Source organism: Chroicocephalus ridibundus, chromosome 8 (assembly GCF_963924245.1).
Source record: "Chroicocephalus ridibundus chromosome 8, bChrRid1.1, whole genome shotgun sequence".
Lineage (NCBI taxonomy): Eukaryota > Metazoa > Chordata > Aves > Charadriiformes > Laridae > Chroicocephalus > Chroicocephalus ridibundus.
The window spans coordinates 41,295,201-41,316,193 of NC_086291.1; the positions used below are offsets into that span (position 1 = coordinate 41,295,201).

General features: G+C 60.7%; 2 protein-coding genes across 2 annotated transcripts; one reads left to right on the plus strand and one right to left on the minus strand.

The window, feature by feature from the left end:
- Nucleotides 1-101: 101 nt before the first annotated feature.
- On the plus strand, nt 102-6,075 carry C8H16orf96 (chromosome 8 C16orf96 homolog). Its single transcript, XM_063345127.1, has 13 exons — nt 102-612; nt 1,804-1,908; nt 2,210-2,290; nt 3,007-3,148; nt 3,508-3,587; nt 3,794-3,904; nt 4,271-4,435; nt 4,667-4,785; nt 4,984-5,046; nt 5,140-5,232; nt 5,325-5,451; nt 5,585-5,849; nt 5,975-6,075. Exons 1-13 carry the CDS (start codon nt 235-237, stop codon nt 6,073-6,075), a joined length of 1,830 nt encoding a protein of 609 aa, XP_063201197.1. The 5' UTR covers nt 102-234.
- Nucleotides 6,076-7,308: 1,233 nt separating this feature from the next.
- On the minus strand, nt 7,309-15,584 carry UBALD1 (UBA like domain containing 1). The gene is made up of 3 exons (XM_063344341.1): nt 15,326-15,584; nt 9,505-9,564; nt 7,309-8,453 (listed from the first exon to the last, which is right to left on the minus strand). The coding sequence occupies exons 1-3, from the start codon at nt 15,431-15,433 to the stop codon at nt 8,133-8,135; spliced, it is 489 nt and encodes a 162-aa protein (XP_063200411.1). The 5' UTR covers nt 15,434-15,584; the 3' UTR covers nt 7,309-8,132.
- Between the last annotated feature and the right edge of the window lie 5,409 nt (nt 15,585-20,993).

A 20,993-nucleotide genomic window follows, 5' to 3' on the forward strand; every position in this document is an offset into this window, starting at 1 on the left:
GCCGGGCCCTGGTCCCCTCCACCAGGCCGCACTAGGCCTGACCCGGGGCCTGCTCCCCACGCCGGGCCGGGGTCTCGCCAGGCCGGGCCAGGCCCTGCTCCCCTTCCTCGGGCAGGGAAGGGGCTGGGGCAGAACCCCGCGTCCATCTCCTGGTAACGTCCCCTGTGACCTCAGCGCCGGGGCCCCCCGCCAGCTCCCCGGCCCGGTGTGCCACTGGGGGTGCCCGAAGGCAGCATGAGCGTCACCATCACGCTGGCCGAGCTGGCGGACCTGGCCTTCGGCACGGCCGATGGCAACAGCCCCCAGGTAGGCGCCCTCCGCATCCTCCTGCGGGGCCTCCTGGAGAACCTCCCCCCGCAGGAGGCCCCGGCGCAGGTCAGGGAGGACGAGAGGGGTCTCCCAGAGCCTGTCACCGGCGTGGCCCGGCGGAAGTGCTGCTCCCTCCGTCAGCAAAGGTGGCCGTGGCTGGGGAGGGCAGAGGGTCAGCCAAGCCGCCCCAGCGGAACCCCGGGCACCCCAGAGCTGCCGGCCCCCGGCGGGCCAGCCGCCGAGGAGTGGCAAATGGTGCAGCTGAGGAAGAGGATGGAAGTGACTGAAGAGGTGATGGCGAAGGTGAGAAACCACCCTCCAGGTGGTGCCTGTCCTCGGCAGGGTCCCACACCCTGCCCTACACGGAGTCCTGCCCTGTGCAGTGTCCTGCCCTACAGAGGGTCCTGCTCTGCACTGCTGTCCTACACAAGCATCCTGCCCTGCATGGTGTCCTGGCTTATGCCACTCACTGCCCTACACCATGTACTGCTCCTGCCCCACACAGTGTCCAGCCCTATATAGTGTCCTGCCCTACACAGTGACATGCCCATGTTGTATCTTGCCCTTGCTGTGACAACTGCTGCCGAAGGACCAGAGAGCCCAGTGAAGCATGGAGGCACCTTTCTGGCTCTGGTGGCCCCAGCTCCACTTGTGACTCATTAAAGAGCAGTATTTAACACAGCCACTGGCCAAAGATGGTTTCGGTCCCTTCTCACCTGCCCCTGAGGCTCCATCAGTACTTGCGCTGAAATTTAGGTCTGTTGGGTCCCATCCTGCCCTGGCGAGGATCCCCCAGCGGTGCAGGCACAGCAGAATCCCCATCAGGCTCCTCTTATCTCTTCCCTGCGGCACAGCAAGTGCCTGAGCTGCAGGTGACAGCAGTGTTGCCTTGCAGGCAGGCTGTCCCCACACCAAGGCAGGATCCTGTGGGAGAGACACTGTCACAGCACGAGTTCAAGTTATTTGGCTGTTCAAGTTTAGACTCTGAGTGGGAAACACAACACATAACATCAGAGCTGTCTTCCTTGCTCGAGCCACACATTGCAGCGCAAGGATGAGTTGTGGTGGCCTTGTGCCCAGCTGTCTTCGCCACAGGCAGCATGGGGCTGGCCCACAGCAAACCCAACACTTCTTCATCCCTTGTGAGACCTGGCAGCCCCGAGCCAATCCCGTCTCACATGTTATGACCTTGGCTTTGAGCACAACCACAGAGCAAAGGGAAAAGGTGACAGAATTTTGCTCGGGAGGGGGCGGGGGGGGAAGCTGGAGCAGGGATCCTTGTCCCTTTCAAGCGTTCTTCCATTTCAGTTTGGGGGAGGTCTGTGGGCATGGCCACGGGCCAGCCATATGTGCCCAGTGCTGTGGCAGCTCCGTTGGGTCCCAGAGACACCCCTGAATCTGAGTCTTCATTGCATACCATTTAGCTTCCCTTCTCCCCATGTCCCCCGGAGCCCAAAAGGACTCAGCATCACTGGCCAAACCTGTGTTCCTCAGGTCATGAACATGCTGCAGGAGATGCTCACCACCACCTGCTCCCTGAAAACCACTGTCAAGGGCTTCCAGGAGGAGCTGCAGCTCCTGAAGGACAGTTTCCAGAAGGTGCGTACATGAAGCCAGGCCAGTTGCTGGAGAGTTCTTGGCAGAGCGGTCGGGCTCCCCGGGGGCTTGTGTGGATGGCCAAGTGGCACAGGGTGACAGGGATGATGTCCTGAGCTCAGGCTCCTTCCCACACAAAGGTTAAGCTGGGAGATGTGGGATCTGCCCTGGAGCCCAGGGGCTTTGGGCAGACACTGCCTGTGGCCATGGAGCCCAGCCCAGCACTGCCTGTCCCTGCTGATGCTGATCCTCACCATTCCCAACCCCTGTGGGTGCCAAATGCCCTGTTGCTTCTGTTTAACAGGCTGGTCTGGAGGAGCTGCGAGAGCGGCCAGTGAAGCAGGACGAGCACGGCCACCGCCTGCAGAGCATCCTGGACCAAGTGGTGAGTGGGGGGAGCTCTGGCAGAGGGGCTGGGAGCGGGTGTCTGCAGCACTGTGCACAGAGGCACTCAGCACCCAGCCTCTGAGACCGTCCCCAAGCTTTCCAGGGTCAGGCTTTGGCAAATCCTTATGGAAAATGCACTCAAGCCTCCCAAGGGCTGCCCGGGCTGAGGTAACCTGCCTGGGCAAGCATTTGGCCCCACAAGGCTCTTCTGGCAGGGTCCATGTCACCTTCCCAGCTGCCGGAGCAGGGACATCCATCCCTGGGTGTGCTGGTGGCTTCCACTAGACACCTCTGCTGATCTCATCCCTCCTGCAATGCCAGGAGAGTATCATTACCTTGGGACACAACAGCACAGACAGGGGCTGGATTATACCCTCTAGATTTTGAGGTCACAGGGGGTCTGCAAGGGTTGGGGATGGCGCTGGGGGTGGTGGCAAGGTTTCGCATTGCCCTCCTCATCCTGGATCTGCCCAGGCTCTCCGCTCCCAGAGCAGGACGGAAGGGCTGATTTCTCTCCCGGTCGCAGGCAGAGGTGTGGCAGGAGCTGTACTCCTTCCCCTGGAATGCCACCACGCTGTGCCAGAGCTCTTTCTGCAGGGTGGCCACTGGCAAGGTGCATACAGGCTCCCAGGTGCCAGGCTCCCTTGCTGGCAATGCCTGGATGGCACGGGGATCTTCTCACTCCCCAAAACACTGGGGGCTGTTTCGTTTCAGACGCTCTCCAGCCAGGAGCTTGGCCCTGAGCCCTCGCAGGACCCAGCCCACAAGGCCCCATGCAACCTGAGCTGGCTCATGGAGCAGCGTGAAGTCGTGGGCACCCATGTCAGCCGCTGTGAGAACCAGCTCCAGCAGCACGGTAAGCACCAGCACCCCCCCCACCATGCCAAGCCACCATGTGCTGGCTTGTGCCACCGGACCTTTGCCAGGACTGGTGGATGGCGCAGCCATACTCAGCCATCCCATCTGAGTCTCCAAGCTGCTGCAGCCCCCTTGTCCCTCTGCCTTGCTCCCAGACACGCTGGCGTGACTGGGGACATGGTCACTGCCATCTGTGACACCCCTGGGTGCCCTGGTGCTGGCCATGCATGGGGGCTGGCAGCAGGGGGGCTGAGGGGGTTCTGCAGCCATAAAGCCACCTGTTTTGGGGATGGCACCATGCTGGGGGCCTGCAGGAGCTGGCACTTCCTGGAGCAAAGCTTTGGTGTCTGTTTTCAGCTGACTCAGGGACCTCAGAGGACACAGCTGCCCCACTGGAGAAGGTGCCAAGCAAGACAAGGCAGGATGAAGGAGCAAAGGTGCCCAGCTGCCCGGGCCTCAGGGGGGCGCTTCCCGAGAGTCTGGGGCTGCAGCCCCGCACCCTGCTTGCCGGGATGCACTGGGCCATCACTCAGGATGTCCTCGCTAGCCACTCACTGGGGCCACCCATAAGCATACCTCCCTGCCTCACCCAGGTCCTGCAGCCACCCTGTTTCTCACCCAGGGCCCCATCTGTCCTCCCCAGGGGCTGGATTTTGGCATGGAGGTGCTGGACCAGGTGGGGCAGCTGCAGGAGCAGTGCACAAGGCTGCAGGAAGCTGTGGAGCGGCTGTGGGGTGACACCAGGGACACCCAAGTGAGCACAGCCCTGGGCTCAGCTCAGGAGCCGCTTGTGCCATGGTTGGTGTCTGAACCAGGCTGGGTACAGGCTTGCCCAGGATTGGCATGTCCCCACATCCCCAGCGTGCCAGGGTTTTGTGGCCATGACATGCTGGAGGAGCTGGGGATGAACAATGATGAGCAGCTCTGAGAGAGGGATAAGGGAGGGCGGGTGGCTGGGGGCACTTGGCAGGCATGGAACCTGTGCGGGGTGGTGGGGCACCCAGCCATGAGCAAGGTGCTGCAGGAGCAGGGCTTGGGTGTTGTGAGCAAGCAAAGACATGTGGGGCCGGTGGGAGGGCTGGGGGCCCACAGGGGATGGCTGACACCATGTCCCCCTCAGAAAGCAGACAAGGCTGCACTGGAGACCAAATCAAGCCAGGATGAGCTGCAACATGCCATGGTCCAGCTGAGTGAGATGATGCAGGACCTGCTGCAGAGGATGTCCCTGATGGACCAGGACAGGCAGAAAGCCCTGGAGAAGCTCTTCAGCGAGATAGACTCCAAGGTAGCAATGTCGCCTGGGGAGGGTGGTGGGGATGGAGGGATGCACCAGCCCAGGGAGCACATCCCTGCGTGGGGCGGGTGGGTGAGTCCTGAATCTGACAACGCCAAGAAATGACAATCCTTGCACCGTGGCTGGCCATGTGTCCCAAGGTGTCCCCAATGTCCCTCAGGGGCACCAGCATCCCTTGAAATGGGGATGGTGCCCCAACAAGGCCCCCTGCCCTCCCTGCAGCTGGACTGTGCGGCACTGGCTCCCCTGCAGGCACAGCTGGAGCAGGTGTGGAGGCTCACCCAGCAGTGCCTCTGCCAGGGACCCTGCTGCGGTGACAACCGTGCCGCCGGATTCAAGAGGTGGGGGCTGCTGGGTCCCGTCCCATCCCACCCCACCTTGTCCCCGTCTGTCCTCTCCTGTATTGCCCCATCCCCTCCCATGCTGTCCCATCCTGCCCTGTCCATCCCGTCCAGACCGTTTGTCCCACCCTGCCCATGGGACCTCGTGTGGTCCCTGGGGTGCTGGTGGGGTGCTGAGCAGCCGCCCCTGTGCTGCAGGCAGCTCTTTGATCCCGTGAAATGCATCTCCTGCGACAGACCCCTGCCACAGGCCCGGGCACCGTGAGTATTGTGCAGCCCCCCCAGGACAGACCCGCATGCCACATTGCCACTAGAGACCGCTGCCTGACTTTGCCCCCGTGTCCTCATTTGTAGGCACTTGGTGACAGTCCGAAGAGCCAACCAGATCCTCTGTCCTCATCCAGCCAGTGCCAGCAGCTGCTGCCTGGCACAGCAGCTCCCGGGGAGGTGAGGCTTGCCAGGTGCCACCGCATCCCTCCCTCTCCCTTTGTGATCCCTCTGCCTGGGCAGGAGGGGTAACATCAGTGCTCCCCGCCCAGGGAGAGTGAAGGAAGCAGCAGCGCCGGCCGGGGGAGCCCCACGAGTCCTCCCGGGCCACTGTCCACCTCCAGTTCCCTCATCGCCATGTGTTCCTGCGGAGGCGCTGCAGACCTCGCCTGCAAGAACGTGAGCCCCCATCCCCATGTGTCCCTGTGCTCTGGAAACCCACTGAGCCCACCCGGGCTGGGACGGGGAGAGTGCTGTAAGCTGCAGACAGCCTCGGTGCACCTCCATTGGCACCGTCTGCCCTTCCCTCTAGAGAGAAGTGGATATTTTGGGCATCGATGGGGTTGTCTACAAGGGCAGGCTGAGCTCGCCGCCTGGCAACAGGACCATCACCATGGGCAAGGACTTCACAGGCAGGGGAGCAGCCCCAGGGCACAGCTCCAGCCAGGCTGTGCAGCCACCTGAACCAGCACGTTCTGCTCATCCCAAAGCAACGAAGACCCCCCAGCCGCGCTCCCGGCACACCACGGAGATACGCCGTGCCGTCAAGTACAGCTACAACGTGTCCCCGTACTCATGTGAGTGCCTGCCCCGGTTGCCCTCCCGGGCCACCAGCCCCACCATGCAGGTTCAGCCTGCTGCTGAGCCACTCCCAGGGGGCACTGTGTCCCAATGCGAGGCTGTTTGTCCTTCCGCATTGTAGGTGCTGCCAGGCGGACAAAGACGGGTGCTCCGGGGGCTGGTGGCAGGCTGACGCAGGTGGCAGCAGCACAGCAGGCGTCTGAGCCGGCCAGGGAGCTGTGAAATGGCTTGGGTGTCTGGGAAGGGGGCAGGTGCACCAGGGCTGTGCTGCCTGGCCTCAGGGGTCTGGCGCGGTGGGGGTCACGCTGTCCTGGCAGCCGCTCAGTGCAGCGGGGTAACACCACAGGCCATAAAGATGCTCCCTCCACTGTTGCCTCTCCTGCATGGTCCCTGAGCTTGTAGGGGTACATGGGACATCCTTGGGGACTCAACAACCAGAGCCTGACATTTTGGGCTGTGCCACGTCCCTGTGAGCTCTCTCTGACCAGCCAAATGTTCAGGTCTGCGGTGTGGCTCTGGATTTTCCAATTCCATGGCTCCTGGTGGTCCTGTGACAGTCACGGGCAAGTTCCCCTCCCCGCCACCCAGGTCTCCATGTGGTTTCACCTGCATTTCACAGGCAGGTGTCTCCCCTGGGTGGGCTCCATGCCATGCAGCCCCATGCCTCACAGACCATCCCCACTCCCAGCACAACTCCACACTGGCCTCCATGTGCTCAGGCCACCATGACTGGGACACCAGACCCATGTTCCCAGCTCACTCCAGATTTCACAGGCTTGTCCCACTCCACCTCAGTGGGGCAGGACTGAGCCACGCAGCTCCAGCACAACCCTGCACAGGGAAGCACCAGCTCTAGCCCTCCCTCCAGCCTCTGCCCAGGCTGTACAAGAGGCACCATGGGTGAAACCACGGCTCCTACAATGTTTATTTTAGCAACACAAATAAGAGATTGAAATTAATTATTGACCGGTGAGTGCTGGGACAGAGGGGCATGGCCTCATGGGGAGAGGGCTCAGCAGGAATGGCAACTGCCAAGGGACCTGGCCCCTGTCATCTAGTGAAGAGGGGACAGGAGCCAGGTCGCAGCAAGACACCCAGGACCTGTGGGTGTTACACAGGGAGCCTGAGGGCTGCCCGCAGCCCTGCCATCAGCCTGCCCCTGCTCCTAGTGGGGGTCTCACACCCACAGCTGATGTGGAGGGGGAGCAGGCAGAGCCCAGCTGGCTTCTGCTGAGGCTAAGCCTTGGCATGTACCTGTCAGTCACCGCACGGCTGGGACGGGGTGTTTTGAGCAGCACACATACAGCGGAGAGGCGGCCAGCCCCAGCTCGGAGGCAGAGCATGGGAGGCAGAGCATGCTCAGAGCCACTCGGAGAGGGGATCCTGCAACACCTTGTGCCCAGGCCAGCCTTCCCTGCCTCCCACCGCTGCTGCAAACAAAGCAAAGACAATGGGTTCAAAGCAGAAGAGCGTGTATTGCAAGCGGCTGCAGCGTGTCTGCAGAGACTTCCAGCCGCCGGGAGAAAAGAACAGAGGGGTTAAAAACAATCCCAGTCTCTAGGGTTACACTGTGTCATGCAAACAGCCCCGGGGCAAACCCCATCCCAGGAGGGCAGGGCAGGGTGTGCTGGCCCAGCCGGGCCACCCCCTGCTCCCCACCCCCTGCTCCCCATGGCCAGGGCTGGGCGAGGGGCCAGGCACCTCCCCGGGAGCCGGTGTCCCCCAGCCCTGCTCACCAGCGAGCACGATGCATGCGAGGTGGAGGCTGCGGCTGAGCAAGAACAGTCCTTGCTCTCTCCCTCCTTACAAAAAAACAAGCCACGTGGGGTGTCTGCCCCCCACCCGGTCGAGTGGGGCTGAGGGAGGGGGGGGCAAACACTCAGGTACAACCCACTCTGCCTGGTGGGGTGGCCCAGGGGACCGTGAAGAAGGGACCTCCTCCGTAAATGTCACTCGCATGCAAACTCCAGTGTCCCAAGAGAGGAGGGGGGTGCTCCCTCCTCAAGAGCCCAGCAGCGGCAGGGTCCCAGGCAGAGGCCAGCACCGGTCTCGCGTCCCACGCAGCCTCCCGCTGTCTCTGGGGAGCTCCGTTCAGCTCGAGGACAAGTAAAAACTACTTCAAACCAAACCCATGCAAGGCAGCTATTTGCTCATGTGTCTCGGCGGCTGCCAGACAGCCTGGCAGCAGAGTTCCTCTCCTCTTTGGGGAGGGGGAGAAAAAAAAATAATATATATTTATAACGCAGGGGTCCCCGCTGCGTTTGCTCTCCGCCACGGCCTCATCTCTCTGCCTCCATGGTCACGTTGGCCTTCTGTTCTGCCGTGGCCTGCTGGGAGACAGCGGCTGGCCAGCCGGCGGGCTGCGCCGGGGGGGCCGGAGTCCACATGCTCTGCTGCTGGCCGGGGGGTGAAGCCGTGGGCCAGGCGGGGTTGAAGGCCCCATGCTGGGGCAGCGGCGGGGCCGGGGGAGGTGGAGAAGTCGCCATGGAGGCCACTGGGCTGCTGCTGTTGAAGCTCTCGGAGGCCTTGAGGCGGGAGAACATGGTGAGGGCGTCAGGGAAGTTGGGTGGCGTGGCCGGCGTGTTGGCGGGAGTGCACATCTGCGGAAAGGAGACACAGGGTCAGGCATGGCGGGGTTCTCCACCTTCTGCCTCCCACCAGGGTCCAGCACAAGACCCCTCTACCCCCACCACTGCAGCACACGGAGGTCCCAGACCCATCCTCTGCTAATGATGCTGCCCGCAAGCAGCAGTTATTTAAGGCTGTTAAGACAAACGCTGCGGCGAGAGCTCCTGTCAGAGGGTCCAGACAGGACCCCGCTGTGCCCAGCCAAGTTGGGGACCCTCTCTACTCCACAACCTGCTGGTGCCACCCTGGGCCTGCAGCTTCCTGGCTCAGTGGGCACAAGGCTAAGGCTCAGGCTCAGCTCCCAGCCTGCGGGAGATCGGGCACTTGCTCTGCACGCTTACTGCACGCTCCAAATCCCCAATTGTCCCAGAGAGTCAAATGAGGCCACGGCAGCCAGCAAATCCCCAAGACACAGCTGCCCAGGCAGATTACAGGCTGCTGGGGCACGAGAGTTAAAGGAACCGAGCCTGGGGACAGCTGGGAGAGCACGGAGGCAGGCAGCACCCATGCACATGTGTGCCCTTGTGTGTTTACACACCTCCAGACGAGTACGCTGTGCTGGAGGCACACTCCAGTGGGGCAGAGGTTTGCACGCTCAGCCGCTGCGGAAGCGCACAAGGACTCACGTGTGCAGCTGGGCAGCGTGCACGTACCTCTGCGCGTGTTTACACAGCCTACAATGGTCTGGTGCTCCAGGTTCTCTCTGCCATGTCGGGGCTGGTCTGGATCATCTGCCATGCCCAAAGCATCCTCCATCGGACCATCCCTCTCTGCGGAGCAGCCCCAACCCCTCTGCAGGGTTCTGAGGGCACTCTCGGACCCACTGCCCCACTGCGCAGGACAGGCTATGCCACCCCTGGCTGCTCTCCAGGAAAACCTTCCCTGGCAGGCAGCTCTGCCAGACCTCCCTGCCCACGCTCCTGGAGCTGTGAAGCAGCAAGCCGGGCATCAGCAACAGCCCAAAGTGCCCGCCAGCTGGTGCTGTGCCCCTGGCGAGCGCTGGTGAGGTGGGAAAGCACTTACCATCTGATGGTGATGGCTGTAGGGGATGTTTGTTTCTTGGAAAAAAGCACTGAGAGCAGTCTGCAAAGCAAAAAGAAAAAAAAGGAAGATGATGTTACCACCAGCATGCGAACTGGGCACCCACCTCATCCCTGCACACAACAGCAGGGCTTTGCAAGACCCCAAAGATGATCAAAACAGGCCTGCAGCCCCCTTGCCCACATGGGAAAGGGCGGGGGACAGCTGATCCCACATCCCCAAGCAGAGACGTCTGCTTGCACTGAGGCAGGAAGGGATCGCACGTATTTGGGATCACTGTGCTGGTTGCTGAGAAGCAGCCGCTGCTGGAGTGGACCCCGGCAGGCATTTCACAACTCACAGCGATGCTCCACAACCACTGTGTGCAGGGAGAGGAGGGAAATCAAATCCAAACCCAGCATGAGAAGCCCAGCAGGAACTGGTTAGATGTGTGTCCTCAACAGGACAAGATCACAGCCACCATATTCACGCCGGGAAATCCCCAGGGTTGGGGATGCAACAGGTAGCGCTCCCCATATACCAGAGCATTTCCAGTTCTGCTGTAGGTGAGGTAACGGTTATGACTGACATAGTTTTGGTTAGTTTCCAGTTCAAACCAGTAAAAATCTGGTAAATATGTCACATGCCACAGGCATGTGAGAGGACAAAGGAGGGGTTGCAGGGAGGGAACGCTGAGACACGGGCTGGCCAGCAGGGCAGACACCCAGCCCAGGTCCGGGAAGAGCGGAAGCAGTGGGAGCTCTGGGGATGTGCGGGACTGGGCTGATGCAGGACCAGTGAAGGTGAAGCTAATTCCTGTTCTGTGCCAGGCTTTAGCTGAGTCAGGGCTAGAAAACGATGTTTTGATTCAGTTGCAGATCAGACTTTGTAGAAATGTTTGAGAATTGGTTTGGATTCAGTTATGGCTGGAGGAAAAGCACCTCCCTCCACCAACCGCCATGTGATCCCCTCCCCAGGAGCAGCCTGGCCAGCAGGTCTACCAGCCAGGGTGCGAGGCACGGGGCTGCGGCCAGGCGCTGCCACACCACCCCAGACTTTGCTCCCTTCCTGCAAGCCAGTGATTGGCGTTACCCAAGCTGCTAAACAAAACAAAACCAAAAAAAAAAAAAAAAAAAAGCAGAAAAACCTGGAAAAAGCAGAGGCAGGTTGTACCAAACCCTGCGCGACTGAAGCAGCCGCAGTCCTAACACCACACGCACTCCTTGTCCTCGTCCCCACAGCCACATCCTCCTGTGTCACACCCAGGGATGGGATGAACAAATCAGCTCAGCTTACTGATCTGATGGAAAACTATTCTGCCCCAAAACACCCATTCTGGTGGGTCCTGGAAAGATGAAGGGGCTGCACTTGCACCACTGGGGAGCTGGTGCTGGCTGCTTGCAGTGGGGTTAATAGTTTCCTGTCTAAAAGGCGACAAATTATCAGCAAGACCAGGTGGCAGCCGAGAGCGATATCTGCAAACAATAATCCAGACCTGGGTGGGGGAAGCAATTGCTGCTGTAGAGCCTGGCAGGTCCCGGACCTTGGGGGGAGGATGCAATAGCCGGGCTGGCAAGGCTCTTCCCTGTGATAGCTGCGTATCTCTGCGTTTAATAACACAGTACCCGAACCCTGCACCCAGCCAGGCTGTGACCTGAGCACCCTCAGCACCCACGGGCAGGACCCGCTGGATTTCAGTGATGGCCATAAAGCAGGAATAAGGGCTACAGCGCTGCAGACCAGCACTGAACAGGCTGGCACACGTCTACAAATCAAGGAAAAGGCCGATGGAAACACGGACGCTTCTGAGGCAGCGACGTCCCCGTCACACTGCTACCCTTCGTCCTGGGTGAGGTCCGAAGTCAACACACACACGCACTATCACTCTGACAGAAAGGATCATGATAAGAAAGGGGGGAAACAGTGAACGGGAAGCATAGGCAGAGAGGTGTGGGCACAGCCAGATAACTATAAGCTGATTAAATCTGCTCTGTGCTCCTGTTTTCCAAGCGGCCTCGTATCTGGGACCATGCCATCAGCAGAGACGGACAGAGAAGGTCCCCAGTGTCCCCCTGAGTTGCCCACTGATCCCTGCTGGCGCTGGAGAAAGGGCTGTGACCTGGGTGGAGGAAGCACTCCACCACGGCGGCAGGCCCCTCTGCCTAAAACGTTGCGTATCCTCCCCTCCATCTGCCCATTTCCAAGCGTGGCAGAAGCAACCCCTCTGCCCACAATCCCCACTGCTTGTGTCCCTCCAGCTGCGGGGAATGGCTGCCACCTCCCAAGGACCCTCAGCAGCCCCAGCCCAGGCGGGCGAGAGGCCTCGGTGGCACAGAGTGCCAGGGACACACATGTAACCAAAGCTGCTGATGGCTGCCTGGTCTCCAGCCAGCGTCACAAGTAGCGGGGGCAACCAGTGCGACAGCAAAGCCAATTAAGGGTCCTCTGCTGGAGAGGGAGCCCAAGCCGCAGCTCAGCCCTGACCCTGGACCAAAGGCCCATGGCACCCTGGGTGGCAGCAGGAGCAGGGCAGCTGCTCGGCAGGTGGTCAGGTGGCCAGGCCACCGCATCCCCCCCCAGGATGCAAAACCAGGAGCTTCACAGGAGGGGGATCACACAGAGATCCTACCAGGGTGCCAAGAAGTGCCTCATGGTGACCAAGTCAGGAGGAGGACGGCTGTAGGGGCAGTTAATGCAAGGAGACCTGGGTGCTGAGCAGAACAAAGTCAGCCTGGGGGAGGGGGACACCCAGCCCCCTGCAGCCGCTCAGACAGGACCCTGGGTGCTGTTTCATCCCCTGCCCATTGCTGCCTGAGCTGCACTCGCACACACTGCCAGCACAGGGGATGGGATGCCAGCCCAGGGGATCCGGCAGCAGGGAGCCCACAGTGCTAGAGCAGCCCTGGGGGCACCCTGCCCTTGAGCCACAAAGGAAAGGGAAAGGGGCTCGATAAAACAAAAATAAATCAGAAGAGGAAGTGGAAATCCAACCACAGCGGGTAGAGCCAGACACCTGCTCCTCCTCTTGTTCCCCACACACAACCTCACTAGACTTAACAGAGGCACGAACACTTAGCACCAGGAAAAAGGAAGGAATGGATGGTTTTTTTAAAGCTGATGTCTTCTTATCCTTCCCAAGCAGCCCCAGGGGCAATCAGTGCATCACAAAGCCAATTAATACTCTTCTACCTGGGAAGGAGCCTGATCCAGCGCTCAGCCCAGCCCGACACAAGACTCTGCAAACTCTGAAATGTCTCCCTGGTGGCCTGCTGGGTTCCAGCCGTGGTGGAGGTATCTGCTGCTCTCCCTGGCTTCTCCCAAAAACCCAGCGCCCACGGCCCCAGAGGCCGAGTGCCAGCCCTCACCCAGAGACACTCCAAGTCACTTTCTTCAGGCTGTAAGCCTCCCCCTCCGATCAGCCATGGCACCGCTCCAGCTGCTGGAGGGCTGGGCTGGCAGGGCCATTCCTGCTGGCACCCACCGCGGCTGTCCCTGGAAGCACGGCACAGCTCACGGTCCTGCAAGAGCTGCAAACTACGCCAGGCGTGCCATGAGAAAGCCTGCCCTGGGTCCCTGTGAAACAAGAGTAGAGTCATGGGAGTGGGAGAGGCGATCCACATGCTACCCACGAGCTTCCCCACTCCCCGGGGACGGAGGGGATGCAAAATAAACGGCTTCCTTTGTCAAGCCCCGAGCACGGTACAGGCTGTGATCATCTCATACCACATCGAAGGCAGCTGTATTCCCAACGGTTTCCCGATCTCATGCCCTGCTCGCTGTCCTGGATCAGGTTCCTTTCCCCCAGACAAACTCCGGGTCTGCCAGAGTGGGCAGGACACCATCTATAACAAACCCTCCCTGCAGCCCCCACCACATCCTCCACCAGCCAACAACGGCTCCAAAGTAGCCCTAACCCAGGAAAACAGTCCCAAAACATCAGCATCCCACCAGCCTGAAGCTGTCCATGCCTCACAGCAGCTTCCCTGTCCCTCCTGCCGGTGACCCAACACCCCAGAAGTGCCCCAGCCAGGACAGAGCCACAGAGCTGGGAGAATACAGCTCCTGCCATCTTGCCACGGGGCTGTCTAGATCCATTCAGCTCCACCGAGCAGAACACCTCTCCCCACAGTGGTCTTAGAGGCAGGAGGAAGATCCTCAGGGTGCAAGCGGGTTGCTCCAACTCACACTGCGCCCCTGGAGCAGCACTTGGAATCCGAGGAGACTATGAGTGAAGGCAGCGTAAATTACCACTGAACTTGCCTGAACTCCACCAATTTATACTCGCTACAGATGGGGGCCAGCCAGCAAACAGCTGCTGCGCTAGAGTAACAAAAGCCTCAGAATGTCCCAGGCAAGAGGTGAGAGCACGCTGGAGTGAGGAGACGACACCTCCCCAGCACAGCTCCCCAAGGAAGGCATGCCCAGCGGCCATTTTGCAAAGGGAATTATCTGACCGTTGCACCAAAAGTGAGTGGGAACATGGTAACTGCTCATCGCAGCGTGTTTGTTTACAGCTGAGCTTCCTCTGAGTCATGTGAGTGCCAAGCCGGCAGGAGACGGCTGTTTGTACTTGTGCAACTCGCCAAACGGTGGCAAAGTTCTGCAAAAAGCCTTTTGAAAGAAAAGTTAAACTTTTGTCATCCCTTCCCAGCTCTTTCGTGACAGGCGCAGAGGTGGTGGAAGCCGATCCCGCCCGTCCCAGAGGGCCACTGTCAAACTGTATTAGTAAACAAAACCCAGAGCACGTTACACATGCAACGCATCCACCGCCGACGGCACTCCCGTCAGCAGACCGTGGTATTAAACCGGCACGGCGGAGGGGAACGCTGGCTGGGCACTCTGCACAGCGCCGCACACCCACCCGCTTGCTCCCTGGACACGCACAGCTTGGCTTTGAATGCCTCTTGGCCTGCGATTTAGCATCTGGGCATCCTGCGGTGGCACGGCGAGGGGACTGCCTCCGTGCCTGATCCACCCCACCACCGTCACGTTACCAAACGAGCCCCGAATAACGTCTCGGAGGCCTGCCAGCGGGGCTCGCAGCCAGGCGGGCCGCACCGCGTGCCGAAGGAGAGGTGCCCTAGCTCGGGGGATGAATACAAACTGAGCCTCCTGCTCTCCAGACTGACTCAGACCTCTCCTCCTGCATCGCAAAAACAAGACACTTCAATTACAAAGGTGCCATTAGCGTCAAATCCATCAGCTCCAGATTAGAGAGCTGTAGGGCGGGGGGGGAATATAATAAAAAAATCCTATTTAGAAAGAGCTTTGCTCGCTACAGCTCCCCGCGCTTTAGCTCCAGGGGTCTCTGTGGAGGAACAGAGCAGCCGGGGAGCTCCCCACCCGCAACCCCGGCCCCACGCGTGACATTAACCCCCCCCATAACCCCATCCCCACGCGTGACATTAACACACAACCCTACCCCACCCCCTAACCTCGTGCCGACGTCAGGAGCATCCCGCCCGCCGGCAAAGGGGGAAAAGGCGGCTGGAACCAGGAAAGCTTTGACCTACAAAGTCTCCTCTCCCACGGCCGCCCCGGGCTCTGCGAGGCGGGGAGGGGGGAAAGGCCGGGCTGGGGTTTTCCAGCCCACGGGGGAGAGATGCGGGGTTGGGAGGGGGTGAGCGGGGGGGCTCGCTCTGCACCCACCCCCCCTCGTGTCCCCAACATCCCGCGTGAGGTCCCCCTCACACCGCCCCCCCCCTCCCCCACAACGCGTGGGCCGAGCGCGGGGAGGAGAAGGCGGGGAGGCGGGGGTGCCCCACGCTCACCGTGTCGCCCCCCCCAACACCCCCACGCATGAAGCCGGTGGCGGCGGCCTCACCTCGAACTGCCAGTGGGCCGCCTGCAGCAGCTGCTTGGCCTGGTCGGCGGCGCAGCCGGCCGCTAGCACGAACTGGTTGATCATCACCTGGTGCTTGAGCTCGTCCATGGCCCCGGCCCCCCCCGCCGCCGCCGCCGCCGCCGCCACGGACCCGACCCCCACCCCCCCCCCCCCCCGCCCTCACGACGCCGCCACCATGGCGGAGCCGGCGCGGCTCACGCCAATGTTTACTGGGCACTGACTCACGGCGCCCGGCGAGCCCCGCCGACGGCCGACAGGGGAGGGGTGGGCCGCGGGGGGGGCGCGGTGGACGATGGGAGATGCAGTTCCCGCCCGCCCAGCCGCCGCGCCGCCTCCGCCCCTCCCGGACTACAAATCCCGGCAGGGCCCGCTTTGTTTGCGGAGCGGCCGGCGCGCCTTGAGTGACGCGCCCAGCCGGCCAACCGCCGCCGGCGACTTGGTAGTACCTGACCGTATATGGTCAACAACGCCGCTGCCCCCAATCAGAGGGCGGCGCGGGCGGGACGGAGTCGGGGCGGGGCGGGTCACGTGGGCGGGCGGGGAAGGGGAGGGGGGGCGCGGGCGGTGTTTACAGTCGGCCGCGTGCGGTTTCCTGTTGACGTGCGGGGAGCGGTCGCGGCGCGCGCGGCGGAGGGGGGAGGGCGGCCGTTAACGGCCCGGGGCGGGGGTAACGGTGCCCTTCGGCCCTCCCGCCGCGTTTAATCGGTTCTCGGTGGCGGGGGAGTGGGGGGGGTGGTCCTCTGCAGGCCCCGCGGTGCCCACCAGGCCTGTCAGGGGCCTGGCGGGGGCCCCCGGGCTCACAGCCGCTTCAGGCCGCCGCCTTACGGCCCCGGGGCCACCATATCCCCCCTCACTTCAGGCCTCGGGGCTGGGCCAGGGCTCCCCGGCAGCGCTAATAGAAGATCGTGGGGCTGCCCAGTGTCGCCCTTCCCCCTCAGACCTGCTCCCGTCGCTCCCTAGGCCAGAGGACATCCCCACCGACATGGCTGCTGGGGTGCAAGAGGAGAGGTGGCAGCTAAGGGAAGGTTCTGGAAGGTGCCAGTGGGCTTCCGGCAGTGTGAAAGACTCCTTTGAGAGTGGGGCGTTGCCATAACAGACGAAAGTACGCAGCCAGGCCGGCATGCCCACGGTGGGAGACACACAATGGTGTTGCTAAGGGCCAGGAAATGATAAACAGGCACGGACACACCATTGGGTGGTCCAGGGGGTAATAAAGGAAGGGGAAGGTGGGGCAAGACGAAGGGAACCACGAATTCCACAGGGCTCATGAAGGCCCTCGGCCTCCTCCACTTTTCCTGAGTGATTCTGGGCTCTTTTCCTGCAGTTGTGTTGGGGCTTAGCCTCGCCGCGAGCAGTTTGTTCGCTAGCACCTTTTGGCCCTGGCTGGTGTTTCACGTATGGCTGCAGATATTTCTGAGCCGTGAGGATTAATGGCTGAAGCTCAGGCAGGTCACGCGTTTGACCTGAGGGTTTTGCAGCCTCCACTGCTCGGACACGAAAGGCCCCAGTATTGTCCAAATCTGACCGCCGGGTAAGGGTCCCCTTCAGTAACCATGCAGAGTACTCCAGGCCTTGCAGGATGCTGGGGTCAAGGGAATTCCTCCTCCTTGTATGTATGTCACTGCCCAAATCGGAGTGAGGGCACAGCTGTACGGTGGTGGCAGTGGGACGTATCAAGAGGTGACCGGTCTTTTTTCACAAGGTTGAGACAACCCCAAGAGGGAAGCAGCAAGAGGGGGATCTGTAGCAGCAAGGTGTAAATATAGTTGGGAAAACAAATCTCCTGGAGGATTATTTTAATCGGAGAGAACCCGACATTTTTAGAAACTTTGCCGTCTGGTTTTTGAAGGGGGAAGGGTTGGCCCCGGCCCAGCAGGGCTTTCGGGGAGGGTTGCAAACCCTTTGGAGCAGGGCAGTGTTTAGGGAGGCAAAGTTCATGGGCTCGCCGCTCCTTCTGGTCAGGGATAACTCTGCCCGTAGTCTCTGGGGCTCCTGAACCTTGTTGTTTTATGAGTACCAGACAAACAAAGTGAGTGACAGCGCCAGGGAGGGGACAACTGAGACAAAGCAATTTGCTTCACTGGGTAATAAACCCTTGAGCAGCTGGACTTTGGATGAGCTGCTCCGGTGAGTGGAAGGTTTGCAGGCAAACATACTTCCTTGTTTACACGGGCGTGCTCGTAGCTGCCTCCCTGGCAGAGACGTCCAAGGAGACTCCTGAAGGGCAGATCGTGGTGTGTGAAACGTGCCCGGCTTCAGAACTCCTTGTTCATTCACGTTTTGCAGGAAGGAGTGGTGTAGTGGATGCCAGCTGGGTCTGGGACATAGTGGCACGTCTTGCAGTGACAGCGTGTGTGTAAACGAGCAGAGGAGGTGGGCTCGCAGCCGAAGGATCCCTCCTCTGTCCTGCTGCTCCTCTCCAGGCTCGCCTTTTCCTGGATGGATTTTGCCTAGCAGAAAAGACATTGGAGCTGGAAGGATCTCTGCAGGGTCCTGGGGGGCAGGAGCCCTGGCCCAGTTTCGCCCTGGTCCTCCCCGGCTTGGCTGCTCTCACTGCGCACAATGATGGCACCTGGGGTTTCAGGCTGCCTTGTACCTCGTGGCAGTGTTTTCATCCATTTGGGTGATGTCAGAGATGGCCTCACGTCTTTGTGGCCTTCATCCCTTTCCATCCTCAGCATGGTGCAGGGCCCAGGGCTGGCAGCACCACACTGTGCGGAAATACGGGCTCGGGAGCCCAGAGGTGAAGGGTGAAGGTGCAAAACCCACGCCTGGTGGCACCACCAGGGTTTGTGGGACTATTTATCACGTCTTGAAGCCACCAAAGAGCCACTGGCTGGGGGGCTGCTGCTCCTCCACCCCAGGGGATGTGGCCGTGGTGTTGTGTCCCCACGCACGGGCTGGCAGGGCTCACTGCTCCGCTGCCGGCAGCAGCTCCATCCCCGAGTCTCACGCTCTCCTTCCCCCGTGCTGCCGGCGGTGACTCCCGCGAGGGACAGAGGAGGCGAGTGGTGCAATATCCTGCCTTTGTGTGTACCAGCGCCCGCGTCCCCCGGGCCAGGCGGGGGTAAAGAAGCCGCCATCGGCTGGAGGTGCTGCCCTTCAGCTCCGCTCGCTCTGGGCCCTGGGGTTTGGAGCGGAAGGGCTGAGCCTGTCCCTGGCACGCCGCTGCTATTGTAGTTGTCTGTCACATACGTCTCACCGAGAAGGGCCCTGGGGCAGATATTCTCCAGCAAAGGCCCCTGCCCTCCCAGATGACAATAACCCCGCCAGGGACCCAACCACTTCCTCCGAGCTCCGGAGAACTGCACGGCCCGGGAGGCACCTTCCCGCTGGTGGAGGTTTTGCAACGAACAAAAACCTCCCGCCGCGGCCGCTTCCCCGGGCGGCCCCGGTGCTCGGCAGTGCCAGCGCCCCGCTGCTTGCCGGGACATCGGCTCTCCCCTTGGCTTCCCCGCTTAACCCATACGGCACCGGGCTCCCGCTGAGCAGCATGGGCAGCTGCAGAGGGAAGGTGGTTGCTTTTGTCCCCAAAAAAGCTCAGGGGACAGCTTTGGGGCAGTTGCCTCCAGGCACCTCCGTGGGCTGGGGAAGGGGAGGATGCTCTTGGTGCTCAGGATAAGGGAGGGAAGGGAGATGGACCCTCATCTTCTGTCCCCTCCTCACCTGCATGGTATGAACATGTCTCTGCTTTGCCCCTGTGCTTGTGGCCAGCTGGCTACTGGCTGGCAACTGGTTCCCAGCACGGCACAGGGAACCGGAGCCGCTGAGCCTTGCTGTGCTGGGTCTGCTCCTGCACCGAGCCCCACATTGGCTGCTGGTGAGTCCCTGGGGGATTACAGGTTCACCCTGCTCGGCTGGGGGTTGCTGGTGGCACATGTGCTGTTGGCATCAGCCCACTGCTGCCAGGGCACTGCCTGGGACCCTTTTCCCAGCACCGAGGAGCGTCTCCGGGCTGCCCGTGCAGGCAGGAAGAAGCCGGGACACGCTCTGGGGCAGCACACATGGGAGCCGATCAGCAGACTCCATTCCTCCCTCCCTGTGCAATTTCTGTCATGCGAAACTCTTGCACGGAGGGGCCGGTTGAGCAAGAGGCACCGTCACTCTGGGTGCCAGCGGGATCCTGGGGGACACAGGGACGGTCATTGCCAAGGCAGAGCCCAGGTCTCCCCTCTGCCAGGCACAGGGTACCCGGCTCTCGTGGTGTCCTGGTTTGAGCAACACAGGACTAATTTCTCTTATGCTTGTGAAAACTGCACTTTTAGAAGACTTTAGTGTTTGGATTTGTGAAAATATTTATGTTATAGCCAACTATGGTGTGCAGGTTTCAAGGTCTCAGTGTTTTCAAGCTTGCCAGGTGCGGGGATGAGGAGGAGAGACACCTGAGCACTTGACCCAAGCTGCCAACAAGATTATCACATTCAATAGAAATTAGAAAGTTTGCTGTGAATTTCTCTCTCTTTCTCTCCCTTGATGGCTGTGATCCTGGGAACTCCTTGCCCCAGTGCTGGAGGCCTGAGCCCTTCCCTTCCTCCCGAAGCCACAGTGCTCGTAGTGTCCAATATTGGCTGTCCCCTGCTGGGAGTGCACGGCTTCCTGTGGTAGAATGGGCTGAGTATGATCCTTGTATGTTTTATATTGGTATCGGGATCAGTACTAGTTCTTTAGTATTATTGTTGTTAATTATTTAGCCTTATCCTATTAAATCTATTTATAAAACCCTCATGTTTCCTTGTTTTTCCCCGATTCCCCTTCCTGGGTGGGGAGGGGTCATCAGGTGATAGAATAATTGTCTAAACGACAATAAATTGTTGTGGGTTTCTCAAACCGTAACACGTGGTTTGCTGGCAGGACGCGGCCATTGCTAGTTTTTCCCTGTCCTTCCCAGCCCTGTCGCAGCCTGGGACGCAGCAGAGCAAGGTCCGGTCCTGCTCCGTCCTCACCCCCAGCACCCGTTTCCCCGCAGCCCATGCCCCGTATGGCCCTGCTGGCGCAGGGTGGCTCTGCTCGAGGTGGCTGCAACAACTGCAAGGGTAATAACTAGCCGGAAGCACGTTTCCCGGCGGGTTTGTTTGCTTATTCCCGCCGGGCGTGTTTTAGTTTGTATTTACGGCCAGCGAATTCCACCCACCGCCCGCTTGCCGTCACAAAATCCTCCTGTGCCGGCAGGCTTGGCTCTTCGCCGTGTCCTGTCTCCCTGCGCCCCAGCCCTCTTCCTGTGCCGGTCTCGTGCTCCCTAGGCCAATTTAAGAGATGTCGCATGTGCCACCGCAGCTTCTTCGTGTCTCCTGAGGACCCCCAACTCCACCACTGGGAATTGGGGTCCCCAGCTCCCTCACAGTGTGTGTGCAGGAAGGTTCTTCCCTCAAAAGCTGAGCCTGGGGGGGGGTGTCTTCCCCGCACCTTTGCAAGACCTCAGTGCCAGGGTGGACTCAGAGGGGACAAGGCTCAGTGTTGAGACGTTGGTGGGGGCTCTTTTGTGCCTCTTCCTCCATGGCACCCTCCATGTTATATCATGCATGCAAGAAAGCCTTCAGTCATTCCCCGCTCTTATGTCTGAACATCAGACACCTCCGTTCACTTCCCTGCATGGATTATTTGTGAGAGGAGGAACTCGGGAGTGGTTTCCCCATGTGCATGCCACATG